This window comes from Tympanuchus pallidicinctus, unplaced genomic scaffold (assembly GCF_026119805.1).
Source record: "Tympanuchus pallidicinctus isolate F22 unplaced genomic scaffold, pur_lepc_1.0 scaffold15, whole genome shotgun sequence".
NCBI classification, from domain to species: domain Eukaryota; kingdom Metazoa; phylum Chordata; class Aves; order Galliformes; family Phasianidae; genus Tympanuchus; species Tympanuchus pallidicinctus.
Window position 1 is genome coordinate 24,246,022 of NW_026294669.1, and position 23,882 is coordinate 24,269,903.

Consider the following 23,882-nt stretch of genomic DNA (forward strand, 5'->3'; position numbering starts at 1 on the left):
GCCAGTGTTTGTTCTGTTTTTTTGCATGAATAATACTTGCTGCCTTCAGGTCCTCACTTCTTTTGCTGCCAAGCTGTTGCACAGATTCAGTGGCTTTTTTTAGAAAAACCTCTTTGAGAAACAATACTTCAGTGCCAGCAGCTTTACATTTCTGGTGCTGAAAGATTACTGGAATGTGTTTCATTAGAGATTCTTACATATTTCTTATCACTCTTTATTATACACGGTTATAAGGAAGTGCCATCATCTCTCTGTGTAAGTAGTAGAATAATCATAAAATACCTCTGCTGCCACTGATGGCTGAGTCTGAGCTTGTACAAGCATCTGTGTTTTCATAATGCCACGACAGAAAAATCAAGAAGTTATGTTTTATAAATAGCATTTAGCTTTTGCACGTAAACATTGTGTGTATCTTACAAAGTAACTCAAATCTGAGGGATACTCTGAAAATATTGCTTCCTATGTTATTATGTTGGCCCATGACATCAGAGGTGATATGGTAGCTACTGCTGAACCTTCCCACCAGTATCCCATTACACATTGTTTCCATGTGACAGCTGTCAGCAGACAGACAGTCTGACAGAATGGTGTCAGACATGGAAGTGTGTATGAAGCAAAGGTGTGTCACTGAACTCCTCCATGTGGAAAGAATGGCACCCACTGACATTCATTAATATTTGTTAATCGTTTGTGGAAGCCAAACAGAGGATATGAGCACACTGAAAGCTGGACTGTGTGGGCAGCATTTTGCTAGTAGCAATACCATCATAGGAGCTGCGAAACAGTGCGTCACCTCCTCTGGTGCAGATGTCTGTGAGCACAGCATGCAGGCTCCTGTTCATTGGTGAAAACACACAGCTGATTGTGTTGAATAAATCCTGAGCCTCCAGCTTTCATAAGCTGATTCTTAAGAAGTAGTTTTGCCAAATATATTCTGTTATTACTTTTTGAGAATTTACTTTCCTGAACTGCTTAATATCTGAAAATTTAGTGCGTTCCCTGTGGTCATTCCTGATTCTCCAACAATTTGATTGTTTTTCTGTTTCTTTTTGTTTACTGCAAGAAAAATGCCAGTGAACCAGTCACTTAAACAGCATTTGTGATGTGGCAAACCAATTTCTGTGAATCAAAGTTAATAAGAGAATGCAGTCGGTACCATCCCCAACTGTAGTCACTGGAGGCTGCTCATACAAAGAGCGTAAAACAAGGGGGTAGGTAGGGTAGGACAGCATCACCTGTATGCTTTCTGCTTTGAGTAGTTTATGATTTGGGACTTCCTCAATCAGATTGTCTGGACCATCATACTTTTGATACCTCCTTTCTCTTCGCCCTTTCCTCTCTCTCTTTTTTTTTTTTTTTTTTTAAACTTGGTTTCCAAAACATCATCATGACAATGAGATCCATGAGTTTACTGCACAGGAAAAGCTGCAGTTTTCTGTTTTTCCTAGTTGTGCTACTTGATAATTACACTGAGTGCCTTGTTACTGTGTGTGTGACAGTGAGGGCTTCCTTTTCACCTTGTGCAGAGTTTTTATGATTTCATAGACTCGTTTTTATCTCCCCTTTTATTGCTTGCTATTCTAGATAAAGCAATCCCACTAAACATCCAACTATCCTTACCACCTTTTCAGTATGTTTCCGAATTACATATACCACATCCTCTTTCAAATGGGGAGAATGAAAGTCTTACATGCTATTTAAAAATGAAACACAGCATTACCTTGGAGATTGAGATGGAGTGTTTGGACTTTTCTGAAGACTCTGAATGTCTCTTTACTTTTTGAATTCCGTAAGCATATATTCAAAGAAAAATCCAGCCCACTTCTATGTTATTGTTCCTGAGTGCCAGTCGCTGATGAAATAGTCTTTGTGTACATGTCGGGAGTCTTCCCTGAATCCTTTGTGCATCACTTTGCAGCCGCAAGCATGCAATTTCACCTATATTTTATTTCCTACTTGCTATACTGCACTGCTTTCTACAGAGCTTCATAGTCAGTTTATTTTTGGCAATTCTGAATAATTTCACATGAGTAAAATCTTCTGATTCCCTTCATCTTTCAGATCATTTAATTACATTGAACAGTACAAGTCCTTCTTTTCCAAAATATTCTCAAACTCACCATATATTCCTGATGTTTTCTGTCCTTAAAGACCTGAAAGAGGATGATCTAAATGCAGTAAATCAGAGCACGAGAATGTTGGAAAGCTTATCTGATTTCTGTTTCAGACTGACAATCCACTGTTGTTTGTTTTGTTTTGTTTTTTTAACACCTCGTTGGAACTTTTCTCCACATCTACCCGCCTTGCATTTACTGAGGAAGATGTCACTTCTGAGAAAGAACTGGGACTATTCCTTCTTTTTCTAATCTTTGGCATGCTAGGCAGCCAATAGGAGCCTCATGGTTTATAGGATCCTTGACCTAATAGTGCAGTTATGTTGGTTTTGTTTGTAGTTCCCTAAAGTTAAGCAAAACCAACTTCAGTGTGCTTATATAATGGATATCTTCTCTTGCAGTCTGGCTTAATCACCTCCGTTTGAAGCATTTTTCTCATAAGTTAGATTGTGTACTAAGTACTAAGTAGTACAAAGACTAGTAGTTTCAGACAGGATTGTACCAAGAACCAACATATCCAATATCACATGAAAATGTGATAGGTAATTGTTAAATCATTATCTTCCATTGAAACCCAAGGATTATTAAATATCCTTCTTTCTGGTAAAGTTTTAAAGGGTTGAAGATGTATTCTACATTTAAAAAATGTAGAGACTTCTTATAAGATCAGACCTTTATATTGAAAGGCTTGAATTTACAGGACAGTAATGAACTGGTCTGCAGCAGGCACAGCACTCATATTAAATACTGCATGTATGTAAGTGTTGTTGCTTAGCAAACTGCTGAGGGTTTAATTGAGTACATGTTTTTCTTGGTTGGAAGTAATTTTCTGGTGTGAACAGAATGTCTTCTGTAGAGGTAAAGAAGAAATTGCCTTAATAGCAGGAAAATGAAGATTGTAATTCAGAAAGACCTTTTTCTTTTGTTGCCATAGGATAACAGAATTTTTTTTCTTCTGAATTCTTTGTTGAGAAGAGCTCTCTGCTGTACATGAAGGATGGTAAATGCTCCCTGTCAAAGGAAATTAAAGCATGAACTTAGAATCAGTGAGGATGCAGCTGTGCTGTAGATGTGAAAATTTCTTGCACTCAACTTCACTATAAGCACAAAGTTTCCCTGTATTTGTCTTTAATTACGCATATGCAAATCTGAAAATCAGCTCTTCAGGAATTCCCAAGGGGCGTATTTTCTGCTTGGTATGATTTTAATTCTAGTTTAGTTGATTTAGGGATTTGAATAATTTGTGAGTTGTTTCAGAATTGCTTAAGGCCTTCCAGTCCAGTTATTGATCAGTGAACTGGTATAATGAACTTCTTTATGCAGCTTTTTTTTTTTTAACACAGACACCCCTTTTTTTCTTAATTTCAGAGTTGCCAGTGTCTGACTGTGGCAATTGTGAAAATGAAACTCCTCCACCTCTGCCACCACACCCTAGTGAGGATCTGCTGAATGAGGATCATAACCATAGGTTGGAGTTCATCTATTTTTCATATTTACAGCCCTGGTTGCTAATTAATGATTGTGATAATGTGGTTCTAATCAATTTTAAAATTACTTATTTTTTTGCAAAGATCTGTAGTATTGTTTTTACAGTCACCCAATCCTTCAGTATAAGCTGCTAACATTTTTCTGGCATTTAGTGCTTTCCTCATAAGCTGCTCTGTGCCTCCTCTTTAAGATCTGTGGGTCACCTACTGAGCATGTGGTCAGTAAAACAAAGAGAATCTCTAAAACATAAACTCAATTTAAAAAAAAAGAGTGAAGCATAGGTGCAGTGCCTAAAGTCACTTAAAGCTTTAAAAGCCCTAGCCAGATTCACTTTGTAGGAACACTAATCTTCTTACACAGCGTGTCAGCCTAAGAAATCTTCAAGCTTAGAAAATTGTTTTGCTAAGTGTGAACACTGAAATGTATAGAAAAAAATGTTAACAATGAACATTTTGCCAACTAGAAATGAGTTGGGTAAATTATTCAGATATTTTAAGAATGTCTTTTTTTGAAGCTGATGTGCTTGATGTCAGCTGCAGACTTTCTTTTCCTTTGCAAGTAGTGCAGAAAGAAAGAAAAAGTGATGAGGTTCATGCTGTGACTTACACCATGACTTAAGAGCATGGAATTCTCTTGGTAGCACAGGTTACACATATTTCAGCCTATTGTACTTTCAGGAGCACTGAACACGATTTACTCATTTTGTGTAAACATTTGAGGTAGCCATGTGACTATTTTGTTTTAATGAAAAGTGGTGAGCATCCTTTCAACAAAACCTTAGCTGTACTTCTGTCCTTGTGTGTATTGATGTGGTTATAAACCAATCTTTAAATGGCCGGTTGCAGGTAGTATCAGGCTACCTCAAATTCTTCCTTATCCTAACAGTCATTTCATTATAGTGATTTTATAATTTCTCTTCTCATAGGCATGTAGGAATGTAATAGTAAACAAACAACAACAACAAAAGACCTCTACCTGGACTAATGGAATTCTCCTCCATTGAATTCCCAGCTGCATTTGTTTTCTAGAATCTATTGCTAATTTTTCAACAAGCTGGGAGCAAAAACATGCCCTGAAATGATGATGATGTTTTAGGAGGATGATGTATTTAAAGACCCTTTCTGCCTCCTTGACTTTTTTTCCCCAGTGTTGTATTGGTTTTCCACTTGGATCATAAGCTGTGTTGAAATTGAATTTCTGTGGAAAGTCAAGCAGATTTCACTTAAAATGAATTATGGTGAAATGAACAAATCAAAAGTCCAACAACAAAAACAAGAATGCAGGAAAAATTTTGACGCTATTAAACTGTTTTGATTGAAGAGTTCAGAAATGAATGTTTCTGATTTTGGAAGTTTTTGATCATATACTAAAAGAAAAAATCTTACTTAAAAAGATGGGGAATTTTTCAGGTGTCTTTCTGTGAAGTGCTTTGACTCCTCACAGGGGAAAGTTACTTTGAGTTTCACTCTTCGAATTTTGAGATGTTCAGGTATTTGTCTACCTTGATGCAAATTCAAGTATTTAAAAACAAACACTACACATTATCTTAAAATTCTCCAGAGAGTTATGACGCCTTACATAAGACCACCAGTCTTCACCCTCTGCCAAAGCATTCGGTGGCTGTATGCTTTTAGAACAGTTTAACATCAACAGGTGAAGAATTGGAAGGGGTACAATGGTGATATTTTCCCCAGCTTTCTGTATTTTATATTATTTGGAAATGCAGTGGTAAACTGGAGCTAACAGAACACGCACACACACAAAAAACACTCTAGCAAGTACTTGTATGTTCCTGCTTTCTTCTGCTTAATAAAATACGAATTGTGTAAAAGCAGCAGTTATCACTAAACATTTGCATTTGCAATGAAAAACAAGTGAGTAGAGGTGCTAAGTCTAACGAAGAAACCTTGAGGATCAATAACTGATTTTAAAATGCATTGCTGCAAGCAACTGGGAAGAAGAAACACATGTATACTGTGCATGTTTTAATTAGATCACTTGTGTTCTGAGCTGGTGCCTAAATATTTTACATCATCTTTTTTTCTGCAGCCCTACCATAAATTCAGCAGTGTATTTAGCAGATCAGCACATCAACTTCACATCTTTGACGGCAGCCAAGCAGTCTGAATCAATTAATCTGAAAGCCTCAAAAAGCATGGATCTGGGTAAGAAAGGGTGACACATAGGTCAGCTTTTTAGCCTCGGCACATCTGCACCATCTCTGTTTCTTGCTTTTGTTTCTTAAACACAAATATCAGGGAGCAAGTTCTGCAGAGGAGCTGTGGTGATGGGGACTGTGTTCTGTCTCGTGCAGCATCTTAATTACAAATACCCTTTTTTAGATACAAGAAGAAAAGTGTGTTTCTCTTTTCTTGAAAGGCCATTCTATCTACTGTATAGAAATCTTAGCAGAGGAAAAGGGAGCTTTTGTAAAAAAAATGAGCAGAAAGAATAACTGTACAAGTTTTATGTGTCTAAAAATATAGAAAAACAGCAATAATATAAGTTTCCTTTCGTATGAAATATAAATGATTGCCAAACTACTATGGACAAAGGCTAACTTTCTTAAAACAAATTGTATGTTTTTCATTGACATTGACAAACACAGGCAATCAAAGCGCTGCAGTAAATCTTTATAAATGCTTGAAGAGTGGTAAGGTTATGGTTCTCTACCCATCAAAGCTGCTCAGAAAATCTTGCAGGCTGGGTGAAACAAAGTAAATGATTCTTTCAATATTGATAAAGCATTTGTGAGTGAAAAATTGAGGGGTTATTGCAGTTGAAAACTGTGTCATGTTTTGATGATAGTTCAAGGAAAAATTTGCAAGGTTCTTAAGCCGTGAAGAATCAGAAACCAAATAAGCATGCCTTTTGCCTTCTAGTTCTTTGTGGCACTAGTCCTTTATCTTCCCTTTTCAGATTAAAGTGTTGAGGGGAGTAACTCAGGGAGCTATCATTAGGGTGTGTGTAACAATAGATTTGTGTTTTGTTGGATCAGACTTTCATAGACAATTAATATATTCTTATGTTGTATAGAGATAACTGTTTGTGATAGGTGTTTTTTTTTTCTTGAAATGTTCAAATTTGGTCTTAGTTTTTGTATCATTGATTCTTATTTCTTAGTACTGTAATATTATTTTAATGTACCATTAAATGTGTGTGCTTCTATAATGGAGTGCTAGGAACAGTTACTAACACACGGTAAGGATGATTTAGAGTGGTTTCTTAGACAAAAAACACTTCAATTTTGAAGTGCATAACCTGACCAGAAATGTGTACTTTTGCATTCTATTCCACCCTTTTGACAAAAAAGGATGCATTAGATGGATTTCTTTTTCATGTTCTCTTTTTTAATTGTCGTTTAATGTTACTGCACGTACTGAAGAAAGAAATGAGCTTTATGTACTTCTTGTAGTCAGCACCTGGTTGCTTTTCTGTGCAGCCTACTATAGGGATCCTGCTTTAGCAGGGCAGTGAACTAGATATCTCCAGAGGTTCCTTCCAGCCCTACAATTCTGTGATTCTGGAAGGTAAAAAAAAAAACAAACCCATCATGTTCAACTTTGCAGAGCCTTTTTTTGGCTCATTTACAGCTCCCACAGAAGTCATTATGAAAGAGTGCTTGTAAGCAGCAATACAATATTAGGCAATGAGAATGTGCTTGAGAGCATGTTATGAACTACCAGGTAATTTGCCCTTCTTTTCCTCCAGTTCTTGTGTTCATTTATATTGTAAGATTCAAAGCAGTGTAAACAGTCTGCTTTTGATACACACGCGTGATGCTTTGAGAATGTACCTGATTTACTGAATTGTAGTGGTTTTAAAAAAAAAAAAAGAGTGTGTAGATGTCCTTAGTGTCTAAAAATAATAATTGTTACTTGTAGAAGGTAGTTATTGAAAATGCAAGTAAAACCGAAAGGGATAACGATCAATCTGGTTGGGAACACTCATGTTTTATCTTCTTCATGCATGGTGATGTGGTAGACTTGTATATTCACAGTTATTTGGAGGAAGAAATATAATGCAGCTGCACATGGGAAGGTTGTTTGTATGGTTTTTTTTAAGTAAATTCCTACTTTATTAAGGAACTGTGCCTGATTTTAATCATTTTGTTAAGGCTGCTAGTTGCTAGAAACATGAGAATTTCTATCTCGTAGAAAAATGAAGCTAGGACCTCTTACAGGCATTCTTTAGTAAGTGGTGAACCACTGTGTTCAGTTTTCTACTTATAAAAGATTTTAATTGGAAGCTTTTGGCTGGAAAGGTAAGGGGAAGAGGAACATGAAAATCTGAGTTAAAGAGCTGCAATATAAACACTCCTAATGCAACTAAAATTTCAGTAATTTGGTACTTAAAACTTTGCTTCCAAAGAGAACATTCATATAATGTACATTCCAAAGTGTATTTTTTGGAGAAGGAAGTTCTTAGTGTAGTTTTATATTACATGTATTATTTAACTGCAGTTGTCACCCATAATAAGTTCTCATCCCTGCTGAGTACCCGTTATTGATTTCAGTGTGATACTTGCCAGTACAGAAAAGGTGGGAAGTGCTGCTGTCTTTATCTTTTCCACCCAGAGTTGTGGGTTCTGTGAATGACTTGGTGGTATCACAGAGAAACTTTATAGCAGATTTGGTAACAAAGGATGTTTTTGCTATCTGAAAATATAACCTGTAGGCCCTCTTTTTCTGGCCATCACATGTTCTACGGTTCTACTGTTCCTTTCCAAAATAAATAATACGATGAACAGAAAAATAACAGAAATTCTAGAAGAAAAGCTTTGAGACTTCACAAAATGTGACTTAAATGCAGTTTCTTTCCTTTAAAACCAAGTAGCGTCTAAGCTGAATGTCACCACAGATTTGGAAAGACAATGCCTGCCTGTCCTTAAAGGTGTAAGGTTCAGAAATCACCTGGATATCTTTAGACAAAAACAACATCTAATATCTTTAGAAAAGAATTAACGTAATTTAGAGTATAAATGTGAAATCTTTACTACTATTCACTTGGAAATCATTGCACTTTACTTTGGAATATGCTTATAATGCATGGATTGCATAGTTATGAGATGCAAATGGTATGGATTACGTGATGGCATCATCTTAAGAAGGATCATGAAAGGCAGGTAGCATGTTTAAACATGAGAAGCTGAGAATCCTGGCATTGCTGCAGATTGCAAACCTTAAGGCAGTATACTAAATTTGTCAGATTAGGGAGGTAGTGAAATTACAAAGTAGGGATCTTCTCATTTTGATGAGGGCTGACATAAGCTTAAAAGGCAAATTTGTTAGGTAAAGACCAGTCTATAATTATACAGATTCACAATACAAGCCCATTTAAAATTGATGTTCATCTTTTCAGTTGTATGTATATTAGTGACTCCAAAAGTAATGCCTCCTATTTATTTCCATGGAAACTACAACAGATTCAAAGAGCACAATAACATTACTTGACAGAGCAAACTCTGAGCTACGAAATGCTATTTTTCAACAATCATCATCATTAGCTGTGCATTTTTGCCAGCAGTGAATGTGAGCCTACGTGTCATGCTTATAAAAATCTGTATGGCAGTCTGGAACACGGCTTGTCTTTTGCATCACTGTCACCACTGCTGAAAGGCACCACCCACTGCCTCACTGTGCTCACATCCTCTGTTTGATCTCCAGAAACGATCAGCAAATGTTGATGAGTGCCAATGGGTGCCATTTGTTTTTTCCATATGGGGAAACTCCATGTCACACCTTTGCTTTGTACGTACTTCCATGTCAGATGCCTTTTTGTCAGATTGCCCCTCTGCTGATGTCTGTCAAACAACATGTTGATGTCTGCAACAAAATGTAATGGAATATTGGTGGGAAGGTTGAATTTCTATTTCCCTGCCACTATCAATTTCCTCTGACATTATGGGCCAACATTATAGAATAGGAGGCATTATTTGTGGAGCAGTCCTTCATATTTAAAGCCCAGAAACTTTTGAGTCCCTAATCAATTTTCCAGTCGCATTTGTTTACAAAATCATAATCATTGTAAATTAATAACCTCAGTGAAGGATATCAGGAAATAAAGAGAAGAAATGCAAGAGTGCATGGTACTATTAGCACGTAGCATCATCATTCCACGTATCAAATCTTGTAATGGAAGGAGTGTGGCATGTACAGTGAGAGCTGTAAGTTAATTGTCAGTAGGAAGAAATGATTTGGTTTGTTGATGGATGGCATATTTCTTGTTGTTGTGTTGTTGATTGGACAACTGGACAGGAGCATAAGACATGAACCACTGCCACTTGGTTGTTCAGGCAGGGCTCGTGTGTGAGGAGGTGTATGAGCTGGCATGAATGAAAAATGGCAGTGTCTGGAGGTAGTGTGTTTGATGGTCTCTTTAACTGTAGATGAGTCAGATTTTGCTTGAATACACTTAAAAAGTCAGTAGTATGTGTGAGGTACTGTTGTAGGATATCTTAAAAAATAAAAATAATACTATGAAGCAGCTATAGCGATCATGTGGTATTTTCTTTGGTTTTGCAGGTATGCGCAGAAAAGTCTACCTAATATGTATAGATGTCTTTATACCAGGTGAATGAGGGCAGCTGAAATGTTATCGATGCATCTTGATCACTTTAGCATCCATCTTTGAGGTGGTGGTCAAAGGCTGCTTTGAATTTACTGCTTCATTCGGAATGTTAGGATACAGATTAGTTTCATCTCAGCTGCAAGTCCTAATGTGCTTCCCTGCAGCTGTGTTAAGATAATGACAGTACTTTCTGGGTTAGTGGTAGAGTTCATATCTTGTGTCCTATGGTATACTTTTTCTTTGCCTTGTCTATTTTTATTTTGTACTGGTGACAAAATAGCACCAACACACATTTCCTTTTATTAATCATGGCACTTGAAAAATGTCCACTTGGTTGCGTGATTTCTTATGGATGACAGTGCTTGAATATATTAGCAGGAAAAAGAAGTGTCCTTTTACCATGATTTCAAGAATTTGTGCAGACCAGCCAATGTCTGACTTGGATTGCTTACTTGTACTGATTAGATTTAGTCTGCTTGCCAAGTCTGGACCTGTGCTTATGATGCCATGTTAAAAAGTAGTGAAACAAATTCAGAAATGCTGGAAATAAATTTGGTGTTGTGCCTTCCCACTTCTAAAGTAAGTCATACTTTTTTTAATTGCAGATGAAAATGAAGGAATAATGTCTTCTATACAAGTAATCGGAATGGCCATTTTTCCTTTCCTTCTATACACAGATTTTTCTCACACATTAGCATGTGTTTCTAGAAAATATCTGTGTAACAGTTCATCAGAATCCATTTTTAGTAGTGTTTTTTCTTTTAACTGTATTACAAAGGAGACAGAAAAGCAATATGGATTTTATTGTGTTGTATCGAAAAAGAAGAGAAAAAGGAAGGCAAGAATATTTTATTTATCTCCAGCACTTCTATTTTCCATAAATCTTTATGCACAGGAATGATTTAGGTTATGCAGGAATATAACTGTAGCCATGGGAATTGTATTCAAAAACATGGAAGTGTGGCTTGTTTTAACCTGAAGCAGCATGAAATTGAACTATATGAGTATAGAGCAGTTTTGTTGTGTATCAATTCAGGCAAAGTGCTTTGTAGATTTATATTTAAGGATGTTGGTATAATGACCCATGACTGCTATCCCAAGGTATTCTCTCTTCCTTTCCCCATGAAGAAAAAAACCATAGATTCTAACAGATGAAGCTCTAAAGCCTGAAGAAGTAGAAATATCCTTTAATTGGTTTTAAATGTGAGGGCAATATGATTTGCTAAAACACAATTTGACCTTGGTGTGTATTTATTGAGGATATCAGCCAACTTCATTTATGTATTTAAGAATAATTATTAAGTGAATATGCAAGATATGAGGTACTGGAGTATTCTGCCATAAAGCCACTATATAAGTATATGCTCATTCCTTTGTTTACGAGGAGGTACATTAGATAACAGTTCATGCTTTTAGAACACCTCAAAATAAAGATAAACTAATGCTTATAGAAGGATGTGGGAAATGCAATTGATACTGTTATCAGCTACTTTTGTGATTGGCTCCAAACCAAGTTATCCTTATTCTGACTGCAAATTTGGATATTGGAATAAATATCACGAAGGGTACCTACATGAAAGCTAAGCAGAGCTAATGGGAATTGCTCTTCAGTTAAAGCAATTATTTGATTCTCATGCAATTGAAAGCATACTTTTTTGGAGATCTCCAAAAGTGTTTTACAATTTTACAATCATTACTTTTTTAACCAGGTTGTGTTTATGTAACCAAGTTTAAAACTGCTTTTAGAAGTTAGCTAGGTTCATAGGAACATCCACTGTTGAGAAGATGGGTCAGAATTTGAATAGGCTTTTCAGTGTTACTGGGTTATAATGGTAATTTAACAATGATCTCTTGGAGAGAGGGACTTCTCACAAATGAAAATGATGTAAGTTTAGGAAAACCAGTGATATGTATATGGCTGCGGTTGTCTTTGGGATCAAGGGCCACAAAATACTTAGAAGATTTTTTTAGCTCATGTCATGAACAGCTTTATTGTACTGCCAGATACATCTTTTCTGAGATTAGAATAGATACATATTTTCTGAGACTGCTTTGCAGAATACATTTTTAGAAACGAACATGACAGTTTTTTTAGTTTATGTAACTTTCTAAACTCAGGTCTGCAAGTAGGAAATTAAACGGAGTTATTAAGTAATAAGGACACTGAGACTAAATTGAAAATGAGATTATTTTATTCTATATGATAAGAAAAATTTTCAGCAAGGTCATTACTTAGGTCATCGCAAAATCTGATGCATTTGAGGGGAAGGTGAATTGTGGCAAAAGGACGTGTAGGCGAGTTAGAATGTTAATTTTTTTGACTGATTTTGTAGAAACCTTTTGGGATTCAAGAACATTTGCTATGGAACTGACTGGGAATGTCAGATGTACTGCTGGTGTTAGAGCTGAGAACATGGTAACATGGTTGTGGTGGTAGTTTCTTACAGAACTTTAGTCTCAGTTTGAAGAAGGTTGATCTTTTAAGGCACTTGCACAATTGAAGTGTTATGGGGGAGAAAATAACAGTTAAGTTAGTGTATACTTACAATAAGAAAGGAAGTACAGATAATAATGAAATTATATTTTCAAGTCAGCTTTAAGAGCAGTTTGTTTTAAATCTGTTCCCTATCAATGTTCTCAACAAGTGAATGACAGATTAGATTAGGAATTTGTGGTTTAACCCTAGGAGTGTGGAAGAAGTGTTAATGATGTGTGGAATAAGTGTAGTGGGGGAGTCGAGTCAGATTCAGCCCTGTAAGGTTTCACTGGAACAGAGCTCAGAGAGATTAGAAGGACAACAGAAATGTAAAAGACGCAGTGATGGCCTCAATTAGCAGTGTAACCTTCAATAATGAGGGTTTCTTGAAGAAAGTGAATAAATTTGTATCATGCCGGCAGTGAAATTGTATAACAACATTATTTTCTGAAAATAGGAAAATTTCCATTTAAAGATGCATGTGTCTGATGTCCAGCGTCAACCAGACTAATGGTTCTTAAACAACACGTAGTAGAGACAGCAAACTTAGGTGTTTGTATTTTCCTTTCTGTGTGTTAACATACCAGGAGGAGACCAGAGGTGAGTGGTGTTGTCCGTCAGGGTTCTGCACTGGGATGAGCGCGGTCTGATATTTTCAGTGTTAACATGGGCAGTGGAATTGAATATGCCTCAGCAAGTCTGCGGATGTCACCAAGCTGAGTGATGCAGTTGACTCTCTGGAGGGAAGGAAAAACATCTGGACAGGCTTGAGAAGTGAGCCCACACAAAACTCCAAGTTTTCACCAAGTTCACCAAGACCAAGTTGCAAGGTTGTGCACTGAGGTTGGGGCAATTCCATGTATCAGTACAGACTGGGTGACAGATTGAGAGCAGCCCTGCAGAAAATGTCATGGGGGTACTAGTGGATACATCAAAAGAAACGTGGCCAACAGATCAAGGAGATGATTCATCCCTTCTGTTTCACCTTCATTAGTTGCCTGAATCCAGCTGTGGGGCCTTCAGCACAAGAGAGACAGTGTCCTCCTAGAGGAGGCCACGAGGATGCTCAGAGGGCTGGAACACCTCTACTATGAGGATAAGCTGAAGGAGTTGGATTGTTTCTTTCCAGGGAGACATCATTGCAGCCTTCCAGCACTGAAAAGGGGCCCACAGGGAGAGGCTCTGTAAACTTTCACCATCGTTTGCAGAGAGTAGAGGAAATTATTGAAGGAAAGGATTTTAAGACTATGCAAATTTGTCCTTCCTAACATGCTCAGTTTATCAGTTCAGTAGATTTTAGTATAAAAGTCTGTGGTCTTTGTACAAAGAACTACAGTGAAAACCCAGAACAGCCAGCAGCATTTTCTAAGTGATGGTTGTGAGCCAGCGTTTGACACATTCTCTGTGAGTAATTTATGTCACTTCTAGAAGGGGAAACACTTCACCAAGGAAATAAATATGGCAGGAGAATTATGTCATTGGCACTATCATTGACTAAAATTAATTGATGATGCAGTGCCTTCATTATGCTGAAAGGCCTGGGTACGGATACAGTCCACTGGAAAAAAACGGTGACCGATTTGTCACCTTCCTTTATTTTCTAATGTTTATGCCACAGAAACTGACAGATTCTAAAAAGCACAGAAGCACCATTTGCGTATGTGATTTGGGAATATGTCCATTGTTAATTAACTGTGAGAAGTTTTGTATTGGGATTCCAACCAACTGATAATGGACATTTGTTCTCCAGGAAATTCTTTTTAGGCACTCTTCTTATTTCCCATTTATTGTAATTTTTAGTCCTTGTTTGCTTTTTTTCTGACGTAGAGCTACAGTTGGTTTTCAAAGACATTTGTTAGTTTGTCCAACAGAAATTTTAGAAATGCAATTTAACTTTCACTCATTAGAGGATTTCAGTAGCTATTGGGCAATGTGACAAATCATTCAAAAAAGGCACTGAGTTGAGGACTGTTACCCCGCATCTTGTGAATAGCAGTGACTCCTTGTTTTGGGGATAAACAGGGTAATTTTGTAGAAAGATTGCACTGGGAAAAAGAAAAAATCTGTTATCACAGCTGGCTGCAGCATTTCTTTGTGCTTCCCTAAACAACAGTTTGGAAGTAGCTTGACCCTTCAAGCTGGGCTGTGTGTAGATGCAAACTCTTTCTGAGGCAGCACATAAGATTTGTTGCACACTAAATGATTGGCAGTCATGCAGTTTACACTGGTTATTTTTAGTGGGGCAAAGAAATGTCAACCAAAAGATTATACGGAGGATATGGATGCTTTTACTGTTGCTTTTACTGCTGCTGAACAATACTGCCTGGTTTCTTGAAGCAAAACAACCTTCTAAAAAATTACCATAGGAAATTCTAATACAGTTGTTTACTCCTAACTTACAGTTTGTTTGTTTTTTTAACCTTTTGTTTTGGTTGTTGGCATTTGTTCTTAGTAATATTCTATTTTATATAATGTAGAGTCTTTGCTGGTCCCCCAAATGTACATGCTTTTCTTATGTAGCTGTAGAACGTCAGTTGCTCTCATGTCAGTAATTACTTAAAGTACTGGCAGTGAGTATGTAACTGGCTTCTGTGATGACAGTGCAGCTCCTAAACAGTAGAAGTTGGGTTTAAATGGACTAGCATGTGTTATTCTCCAAACACTGATAACTTCATGAACTGACATCCCCTGTAGTTTAGGGACATTTCAATGTGCAAAGTGTCTGATTGACCAGTTAAGGAGAATTTTCTTCTTTGAGTGTGTATACTTCATGCACTGATCTCTCCCTGCTATTTTCATTGTATCGTGTGCAACAATGCTAGCTCACGAATACGCAGTGTTTAGAGCGTTCCCATCAAAATAGTTGCAGTTGAAGTTTTGTTGTAAATGCCTTTCTGATACACGCCAGTCAGATGCTGTGGATTCTGAGTGTGATCCTCTTGAGCTGAAATTCTTCAGTTGTAATGTAATTTTTTTTTGATGTTGCAGTAAGAAAATATTTCTTTTTACTTGAGTATTGAGATTAGACAGTATATTTTGCTTCTTTAAAATCTTTCAGGTGCCTTTTTGCAAACATAAACCAACATTAGTGTGAACTTAAAACATACATTCCTATTTAGCACTTTTTTCCATAGCCAAGGAGAGCCAGAGAAATACTACTTCTGTTGCAATGGATCAGATGCATCAATTTTGAACATCATGCAAAGTAGTACTCAAAAATGCTGTTTTGTCAAAGGGGACATCTTATATACTAAATAAAATCTCCAGTAAGAAAAATTTCAACTTATGCATGTATAAAGTTGAAGGAAATGAGTATTTATTTCCCATTAGCCTTTCCTACTTTTCTGTCAACTTCTGTTTGTTCCCCAAGGAAAAGGGATGCTAATGAGTGGAGTTCTCGAACAGCAGATGAGTCTGTGCCACTCCGTTCTAATGAGAGGTGGATACCCTCCAAGTTACTGCCTAGGCTTACTACCTCATGAAATGAAAAATGTCTTGTGGAAAGGCCGACATTTTGCTCAGACTGATACAAATCTTCAATTTTTCTGCTCCCTAGTTTGCGTGTGTTTAAATGCATATTGCTAACCTTGTTTTCTGGTAGGATTATTTTTCATTTCCTAATCATTTTTTTTTCTTTCTTCTTTCCCTCCAGTATTAAAATCTAATTTTTGCATGTGAAGCTGGTCTGTAAAGTATGATTAATTCAAATGGCTTTACCTCTTTTAATAACAAAACTTAGTTTCAGGCAGAGCCAGGCATCAGCATGGTTTTAAGAAATGCTGTGAACCTTGGGATCTATTATTTTTCAAGCTCCTATGTAGTGTAACATAGCATACCCCAACTAATTATCATTTATTACAGTGATTGCCGTTAGTGACTGCTATAATTGAAGTTGCGTATCAGTTTCTATTATAAACCCTTGTTTCCACACAATCATATAACTTGCCAAAGCATTAGCCTTTAGGACAAAAGTTTTCCATGGTAGTGTTCTCCTCAGAGGTAAATTCTGGGGGAGAGAGGAGGAAAAAGAGTTGTAACTGTCCTTACAGAAAGTCCTTGTCTGGGCATTTTGAGTTGTAGGATCAGCTAAATTGCATAGCAAGAAGCTGAATAGTTACCATCATTTTGGGGGACTAGGAAAGCTTAGAAGTTAAAGGATAAAGAATGCAGTACCTTTAGTTTTGGCTACTCTTGCTGTTTTGCCTTTCAGTATCTCTGCATAAGACTGCAAACAGTTGTTAGTCTTACTTTATTTGTATCTGCATTTCATAGCATCATTTAACAGCGTTAATTTTAGTAATGGTGGGAAATGTCTGATAGCTTAGAAAAGTGGATACAAGGTAAACAGTCAAGTATTGATTCATGATTCCAGTCCTGAATCTGGTGCTGGTTTTTGGGTAAAAAGTGAGGTGGGGAGGGCAGTGGAAGAGAGCATTTTCTACGATTATTTTCCTGGTAATAGCTGCTAAATGTTGCAGAGCTTTTCCCTGGGTAGAAAATGACATCTTCCTGTACCGCTGCAGATAACCCTGTCTGCAAACTTTTTATGGTGACCACTATATAAAGAATGTGTAAGTTCACATTTATGGTGGCTTGAGCATGACTTGACAATTTATTATATCGTATAAAGAAATCACATTTTAAGGCATAATGTAAGGGAGTGCTTGGGCAGACAGAGTAAAGGATAAGCTTTGAAGCCTAACATTCATTTCCTGTGCTTGTTTTATCATCCCTAACATTGCACTAGCACCATTTCTTTGCATAGAACTCATTTTAAGAAGTAGTGGTTGGTTCTTTCAGCCAGCCCTCTGGGACAGTGTTTTAATTATTTTCATGAGATATATGATAATAAACTGAAGTACAGTAGAAATGACAATTTTTGTTACATTCAGAAATTGTTCCTCCGCTAGTCTGGCTGCAAACTGTTATTGCTGTAAACATCTGTCTTTATACGATGTTGTGAAATTCTGCACGGGGATGATTAACTGAAAAATAAATCATAGCATGAAGAAAGCACAAGCCTTCAGAAAGATAATCTTTTTGGAGACCTCATTGTCTGCAGAGGGTCCAATGAGTCAGTGAGATGTCTTGTGCATGAGAAGGTTTCCACATCTGGATTCTTTTTACCAATTGAGGTCTTTGATCTGAAAATGTTACAGCTCTCCTATGCCCTGTAATTTGTCTGGCCAGATGAGTTATTTACAAATGCAATTGCTCTTCTGACAACTCAGTTTTGAGCGTGTAAGTGCTGGGGTCCTGATCTGTAATCCACAAGGACTGCTGGGAGTACTTTTATTGGTTTCAGTGAGCTTTGATTCAGGTTTGTGGACTTAGAAGTGCTCTAGGTGGATTAGGTTGGGGGAAAAAAAGAGTTTTTACAAATGATTATAATTTAAAGATTTAGTCTGCTGCATCTGAAATAATTTGACAGTGCTTCAAAGGCGTGTGAATTTTAGTAAGTTTCTGATCTTTGTGTCTTTTCTTTTATTCCTACAGTGGCAGATGAAAGCAAAGTTGGTTTCTTGGCCGGACACAGATCAGGTAAACTTCTGTTTTGGAGGAAGAGCCAGCAACCTGAAAGTAGGATGGCCAGTAAATGAAGTCAGCCTACACAAACTGTGGTGCTTAAATAGGTTGCAAATTAAGGCAAATTACTTTGTATTTCCTGATTCTGTGTTGTGCAGCAATGATTTAATACTGTTCTTTGCCAAGCAGCATATTGTAGCTCAGTCATTTGCAGGAAGAGATGTCTCTTTTTTTTCAGTTTAGGTGTTGCAAACTGAAGAAAATGAGGGTTCACATGTCATGTAGTGGCTTAAACAATAGAAACTTCAAAAAATGTAGTTTTTCTTTTTTTCCTTGCTTTGAGTTCCACTTCTGCTACCAGAATTATTGAAGATAACACAAAAATATTCTATAGTTTAAAGAAAAAGAAGTCAGAGTTCTTCCTTCCGTTATGCTTATGCAGTAGAGATTATTGTTTTTAAAACTTTTCTGGCCACTGCAACAAAAAAAAAAAAAAAAAAAAGGAAAAGAATAATTAGTCCATAATGTTGTTGTTACTGTTCCTACTTATTGAACAATTTGCACAAACCACACCATAGTACTGTACAACTCGCAGTTCTTATATTATAAGAACTTTTAAGGAAATGCTGTAAGATTGTAAATTTTCACAAGGCACAAGTAAGCTGACATGAGAAACATTGAAAACTTCCTAGAAAACTCAAGTTTATTTGGTGATCTCTTTTCATGTTAGGAAGCCCTGAGGTTTCTGGCTGCCCCTTTGCTGTATGATTGTATGTTGACTTTTTCCACCCCTTTGACAGAATTAAAAAGCTCAGTTTGTGTGAAGGAAGGTCAGCTATGAGATTCCTGGTTGTTCCCTGTACAACTGGGTGTCCTCCTTTGGTTTTGTTATCTTGTAGTTCTCTGGTATGGATTTTCCTTATCTGAAGACCTTTTCCTGAACTTAAAGTAGACAAATTCTTTCTACATTCTTTTGGCTTCTTTCCTAAGTCTGTGAGCCTCTTGGATTCTTTTTCTGAATAAAGAGCTAGTTCATATGTCTTATAACACTGTCATTTCTGTGGAGAAAAAAATCTTTCAACTTCTTGTTTTGGGAATGTGAAAGCTTGAAAGAGAGGATCTTTTCAAGTCGGAGAAGCAAGGAGTGTTGCCCCTGGTTGGTTTTTTTTTTATCCTATGTAGAGAAATTACAACAAGCACGCAATATCATGCAGTATTCTAAAGATCACCAGAATCAACTGCTGTCAGAGGATATTGAAAGGAAACTTGGTGAGATCAGGAATCTTTGTCAGTCAGTTATCACAGACTTATTAAGCTTTATACCATTTTTAGCAGCATGTGATCTTTCTTCTGCATACTTCTCCAGATTATTGAAAACAGCGGCTTTCAATTTGATCTCTTTGAAGACACCTAAGAATTTTATATGAAAATGTGTACCCTTAGTTACTGACTTTTGTCTCATTTGCTTTTCTTACCTTCCATGGACCTCTTCCATGCACTTAAGATCTTTTTCTAATAGGCTAAAATCTCTGTGGCCAGCAGATCAACTAAGAGCCAAAATTTCCTACAGATTGTCTCGTCTGTCTCTTGTTTTGTTCCTCCTGTAGAATGAAAGAAGCTAGCTACTTCTGAGAAGGATAGCATGTAAATTATTTTCTTGGTTCTGTCCACTTTAAATATTCCTCAGATACTGTTGAAATGTTATTTTCTTCTTTAAGGTTCCATTTCCTATGCCCTCATGAAAAGAAATCAAGCTGCACTTTCAGCTTTCTTGTTGTTCCATTAAAGGTTTGTTCAAGAACAGAGTTCTTTTCACCTGATCTCTTTTTATTACTTGATATTTGGAATTTGTATCATGTGTGTATGTTTCTGGCATTCCATTGCATTGCAGAACTCTTGTTGTAGCATCTTTCATTGTGCTGCCTTCTGCCTTCCTGTAGGCACCTTTTTTAAGAAAGCTCCAAGGGAGATATTGCAGCTTCTTGTGCTGGGAGCAAAACACTTAATTTCTCATTATATAAAGAAGAGTTTCCATCCCATTCTAGACTTCAGGAAATTTAGCATATTTCTCTACAGAATTAATTATCACCTACTGACAATCAATGCAATTATCCCTTCTCTCCTTCAACATGACTTGTTCTATGAAATACACAGATGAGTAATTCTCTCTGGGGAAATATCCTTTCTGTTTCTTCTGAGGCAGTGGCTCTTGAAGCATTTTGTCCCAGCTTTTGCTATAGCTCCTGTATCCCTTGCACGTTACATGTTACTGAGCTCAGGAGTTAGTTTGTGTTAATTTCAGAAAGTGTTACCACAACTCTGCAGAAGACCAAGGCATGAGAAGGATCTGTTCTGTGGCCCATCTTCCTGTCTTTTTATATACTGCACCCACAAACAGCTGTTCATATTCTTTTCCATAAAAAAATCTGATTTTTAGAAGCATGTCTGGATATACACTGAAACTAAACACGTTGCATGGAAAGATGGCTGGAGGATCGTTCTTGTATTTTATTTTCACAGAAATGCAATAGAAATGCTTCATAGAATTCTGGTTCCCATAGCTGGTCTCTCTTTTCAGAGGAGGAGTACTCCTGCAGAGTTTACAGGTATTAGTGTTGTTGCAAATGCTTTCTACAGCACCACTGCACAAGCACTGGAATGCTGTGTTGATGTGGCCTGCTTTGTCCTTTGGGGCAAAGAGTGTCTGCAAGATATCCTCTCTTCCTAAATTCTTAAAAGGAGGACCTTTTTCTACTGCAGTCTTCTCTGTGCTTAGCAAAAGTGAGTCTGTATTCCTTAAACACCACTCCATGAGGATGAGAAGCAGACAAGTGGGGCCTCTATATTAGAGCAGAGCAAATTCACAAAGATGAGAAATCAGTGAATATGAACTCAACTTTTCATGATCTCATTAGCATTTTAGAAAAGTAGTTATAGAACAGCTAGGGAATGGCAGGATTGTTTTTACAACGCGTATAACCTGATTTATATGAAATACAGAAAACTGAATTCTTTGTGGCTGTTTCTTTTTTCCTTCCAAATTTTTTTTGTGTGTTCTGATTTATTGCTTAGAACACTTTTAATATGTATTGACTGTCTGCTGAGGTCTCTGCTGACACAGCTCTTTCAGATGATGCAGTGCTGGAGAAAAGCTGATGAGTCTTTCTTTATGAGCTCTGACATATTAATTAGCAAAATGGGCAAAAAAGCTTTCCTATTTTTATTTTAATGTCACTAGACCATGCTTTTGGTTTGGATTATGTTTGGAGACAGTTCTGAGGCAAGATGAGTCGCAGATCTTATTTTCTTGCTGGTTGTTATGCAAGGGATGTAACGCTGGGCTATGGATTTCTACTGGCACTATTGAGTGCTGTAGGGTAGCTCTGTTACCAGCTGAGTCTTTGGCTACTTTATATTAATGCTGTATGGCATGCGGTAGCTACCCGAGTGGGAAAGGGTCCACTGGGGTAATTTGAAGGATGCATTTTGTCAAATGATGATCCTTATTTTACATTTTGTTGCCACTGTAACTACTCGGTTATGGTTCAACCTTGGGAAGGATCAGCATTCTGGTAGAGAAGGTCTGAGGAGGTGAGTATGTAGTTTAATACTGCAAGGTCAGGGCTTTGACGAGAGCTATGTGTCAACAGCTCTGTTAGATCCCAATCCATACTGCTTCACGTGGATTAACTGAGTTCTTGTTCAAATGGGATTCAGACTAGGGCTGGAGTTGGCTTATAATAAAGTGGGTTAAAGGTCTTGATGCATCTCTGCATGCTTTTAGTGCCAAATTTCATTAAGGCTAGAATGATGATGAAGATTATGGTTTAGGACAGGAGTGGTAGAAAAGTTAGTTTATTGCTAGATTTTTATGACCCACTGCAATGCACTAAGCTCCATCCTTGCCTTCAGGAAGGCTCTCCTGCCTATTGCAAAAGCCAACGTTGCATTGGTAGATTAAATAACTTTATGCAGTGCTGAAGTTGCATCAGTGCAAATGAAAATAAATCTTCCTTTTGACTTTAAAGTTGAATGGGCCAGGATGATCTCCAGCTGTTTTTTGAGGATGGCTGCAAGTTGCTTCTGGACACTGCGCCTGGTATATTCCAACACAAGTACCATTTTTAGGAAGTAGTTCACAAGAGTAGAAGAGCAGTTATAATACTGTAGGTTATTACATACTGTATATTGTAGATCATTATGTTAATATAACATTAATAATACCTGAGGTATGCCTGGCTCCTGGTAAGTTTTCAAATACAAACATAAAATTCTTGTTTGAGGAACTCTGTTTTTCAGAGGTACAGGGTTTGGCCTGATGCAGGCATAATGAGCAGTTGAAGGTTGTTTTGGTGAAAGCGTGAATAGGTGCTAGGCTAAACATTGCTGCTGTCTGAGTTCAAGCTTAGAAGAGAAGGCAAAACTTAAGCTTACAAGAGAACTTTCCTTTTTAAACTGGAGGGAGAGGTTGAGCTAGTGGAACACCAGCAAAATGCAGTGATTTATGCATGCTTATGTTGCACAGAGTGCTTTTTCTGAGCCAAGGATTTTGCTGGGTGCTTGTGGTAGGGACAGAAGTGACGACAGAAAGCTCAGTGGCTGTCAGTGGGCATGTTTGGATAGAATGGGACAGTGCTAATGTAGAAAGTTTGGCTCCTGTTTTGCTTTTGATTTCCAGGTAACACAGTTGTGTTAAAGTGGTGTTTAAGGAAATAGTATTCTGCTCTTCTCTTTCCACACTCATAATTTATTGAAAAGCCTTTTCACAGCTGTAGCATGTCTATAGCATTAAAGATCAGTTTTTCAAAGGAGGCACTGGGTTTAGTTCTGAGTTCATAAGAATTTATATAGTAACTAGGTCTATTGCTGTTGCAGTCAAAAAGACTTGTAAATGGCTGAGCTGCCTGACCTATGCAAGTGAGGTACGTGTCCAAGCATGGAACTTGCCACTACCTAACTGAAATCTAGAGGCATGTGGAATCTGACACTTGCCTTTGCATTTGTGAGAGGAGAAAAGAGCTGATTCTGTCACATTTTGTTTTTCTTTCATAATAAAAGCATAATATGTGGCTATGTCAGTCATTCTTGCAAGCATGAAGGAGGACTTGCTTGCTTTGTAGACTGAGGTATAGCTGAGCAGTGCCAGTGCATCTTTTTGTGATGATGCAGTGCACTGTTTAACCAGTGTTGTGCTCCTCTTGAATATTAACTTTCAAACTTGGTTTTAAGCTTTATAGTCCATTGATGGAAATATTTTCAAAAGATTTTCATTCTTTTACCTTTATTTTGGACTTTTTGGGTGATTTTTTTCTGTTTATTATGAACTTCAATTATGCTTCTCCAAGCAAAACATTGCTTTGGTTCATGTATTTCCAATGAAATTGCTGTCATCTGAGAATCTGTTTATGCATGCAGCCAAGAAATGAAAAAAAAGGTTGTGTTTTCCTGCAGGTCACTTGCAGAGTTAGTATTTTCTACTGTTCATCTGGTTGGTAAGATCTAAAGTCAAGGATGTTACACTGAATCCATTTTGTAGTTGTGATATATAAGAATTTGTAATCTAGAAGTTAAAATGCTTGGCTTTGAGTTTCTGCCTACTTATCTTTGTTGATTTTTTTGTGTTTTTTTTATTTGTTTGGTCTTTTCTTTAAACACAGCTTGTCTAATGAAACCAGGGTGATACATAATTTACTTAGTACTCGATGCCA

At 37.1% G+C, this 23,882-nt stretch overlaps 1 protein-coding gene across 6 annotated transcripts in view; it reads left to right on the plus strand.

Annotated features, from left to right (window-relative positions):
• The window catches only part of PARD3B (par-3 family cell polarity regulator beta), a 753,023-nt gene that overhangs the window by 566,717 nt on the left and 162,424 nt on the right, over positions 1 to 23,882 (plus strand). For 4 of the 6 annotated variants that reach the window (XM_052674691.1, XM_052674692.1, XM_052674685.1 and 1 more), the window contains 3 exons: positions 3,483 to 3,582; positions 5,652 to 5,767; positions 18,145 to 18,189. In XM_052674691.1, the coding sequence (XP_052530651.1) occupies positions 3,483 to 3,582; positions 5,652 to 5,767; positions 18,145 to 18,189 (261 nt within the window). The remainder of the gene's footprint in view (positions 1 to 3,482; positions 3,583 to 5,651; positions 5,768 to 18,144; positions 18,190 to 23,882) is intronic. The other 2 variants (XM_052674688.1, XM_052674689.1) reach the window with 2 other exon arrangements.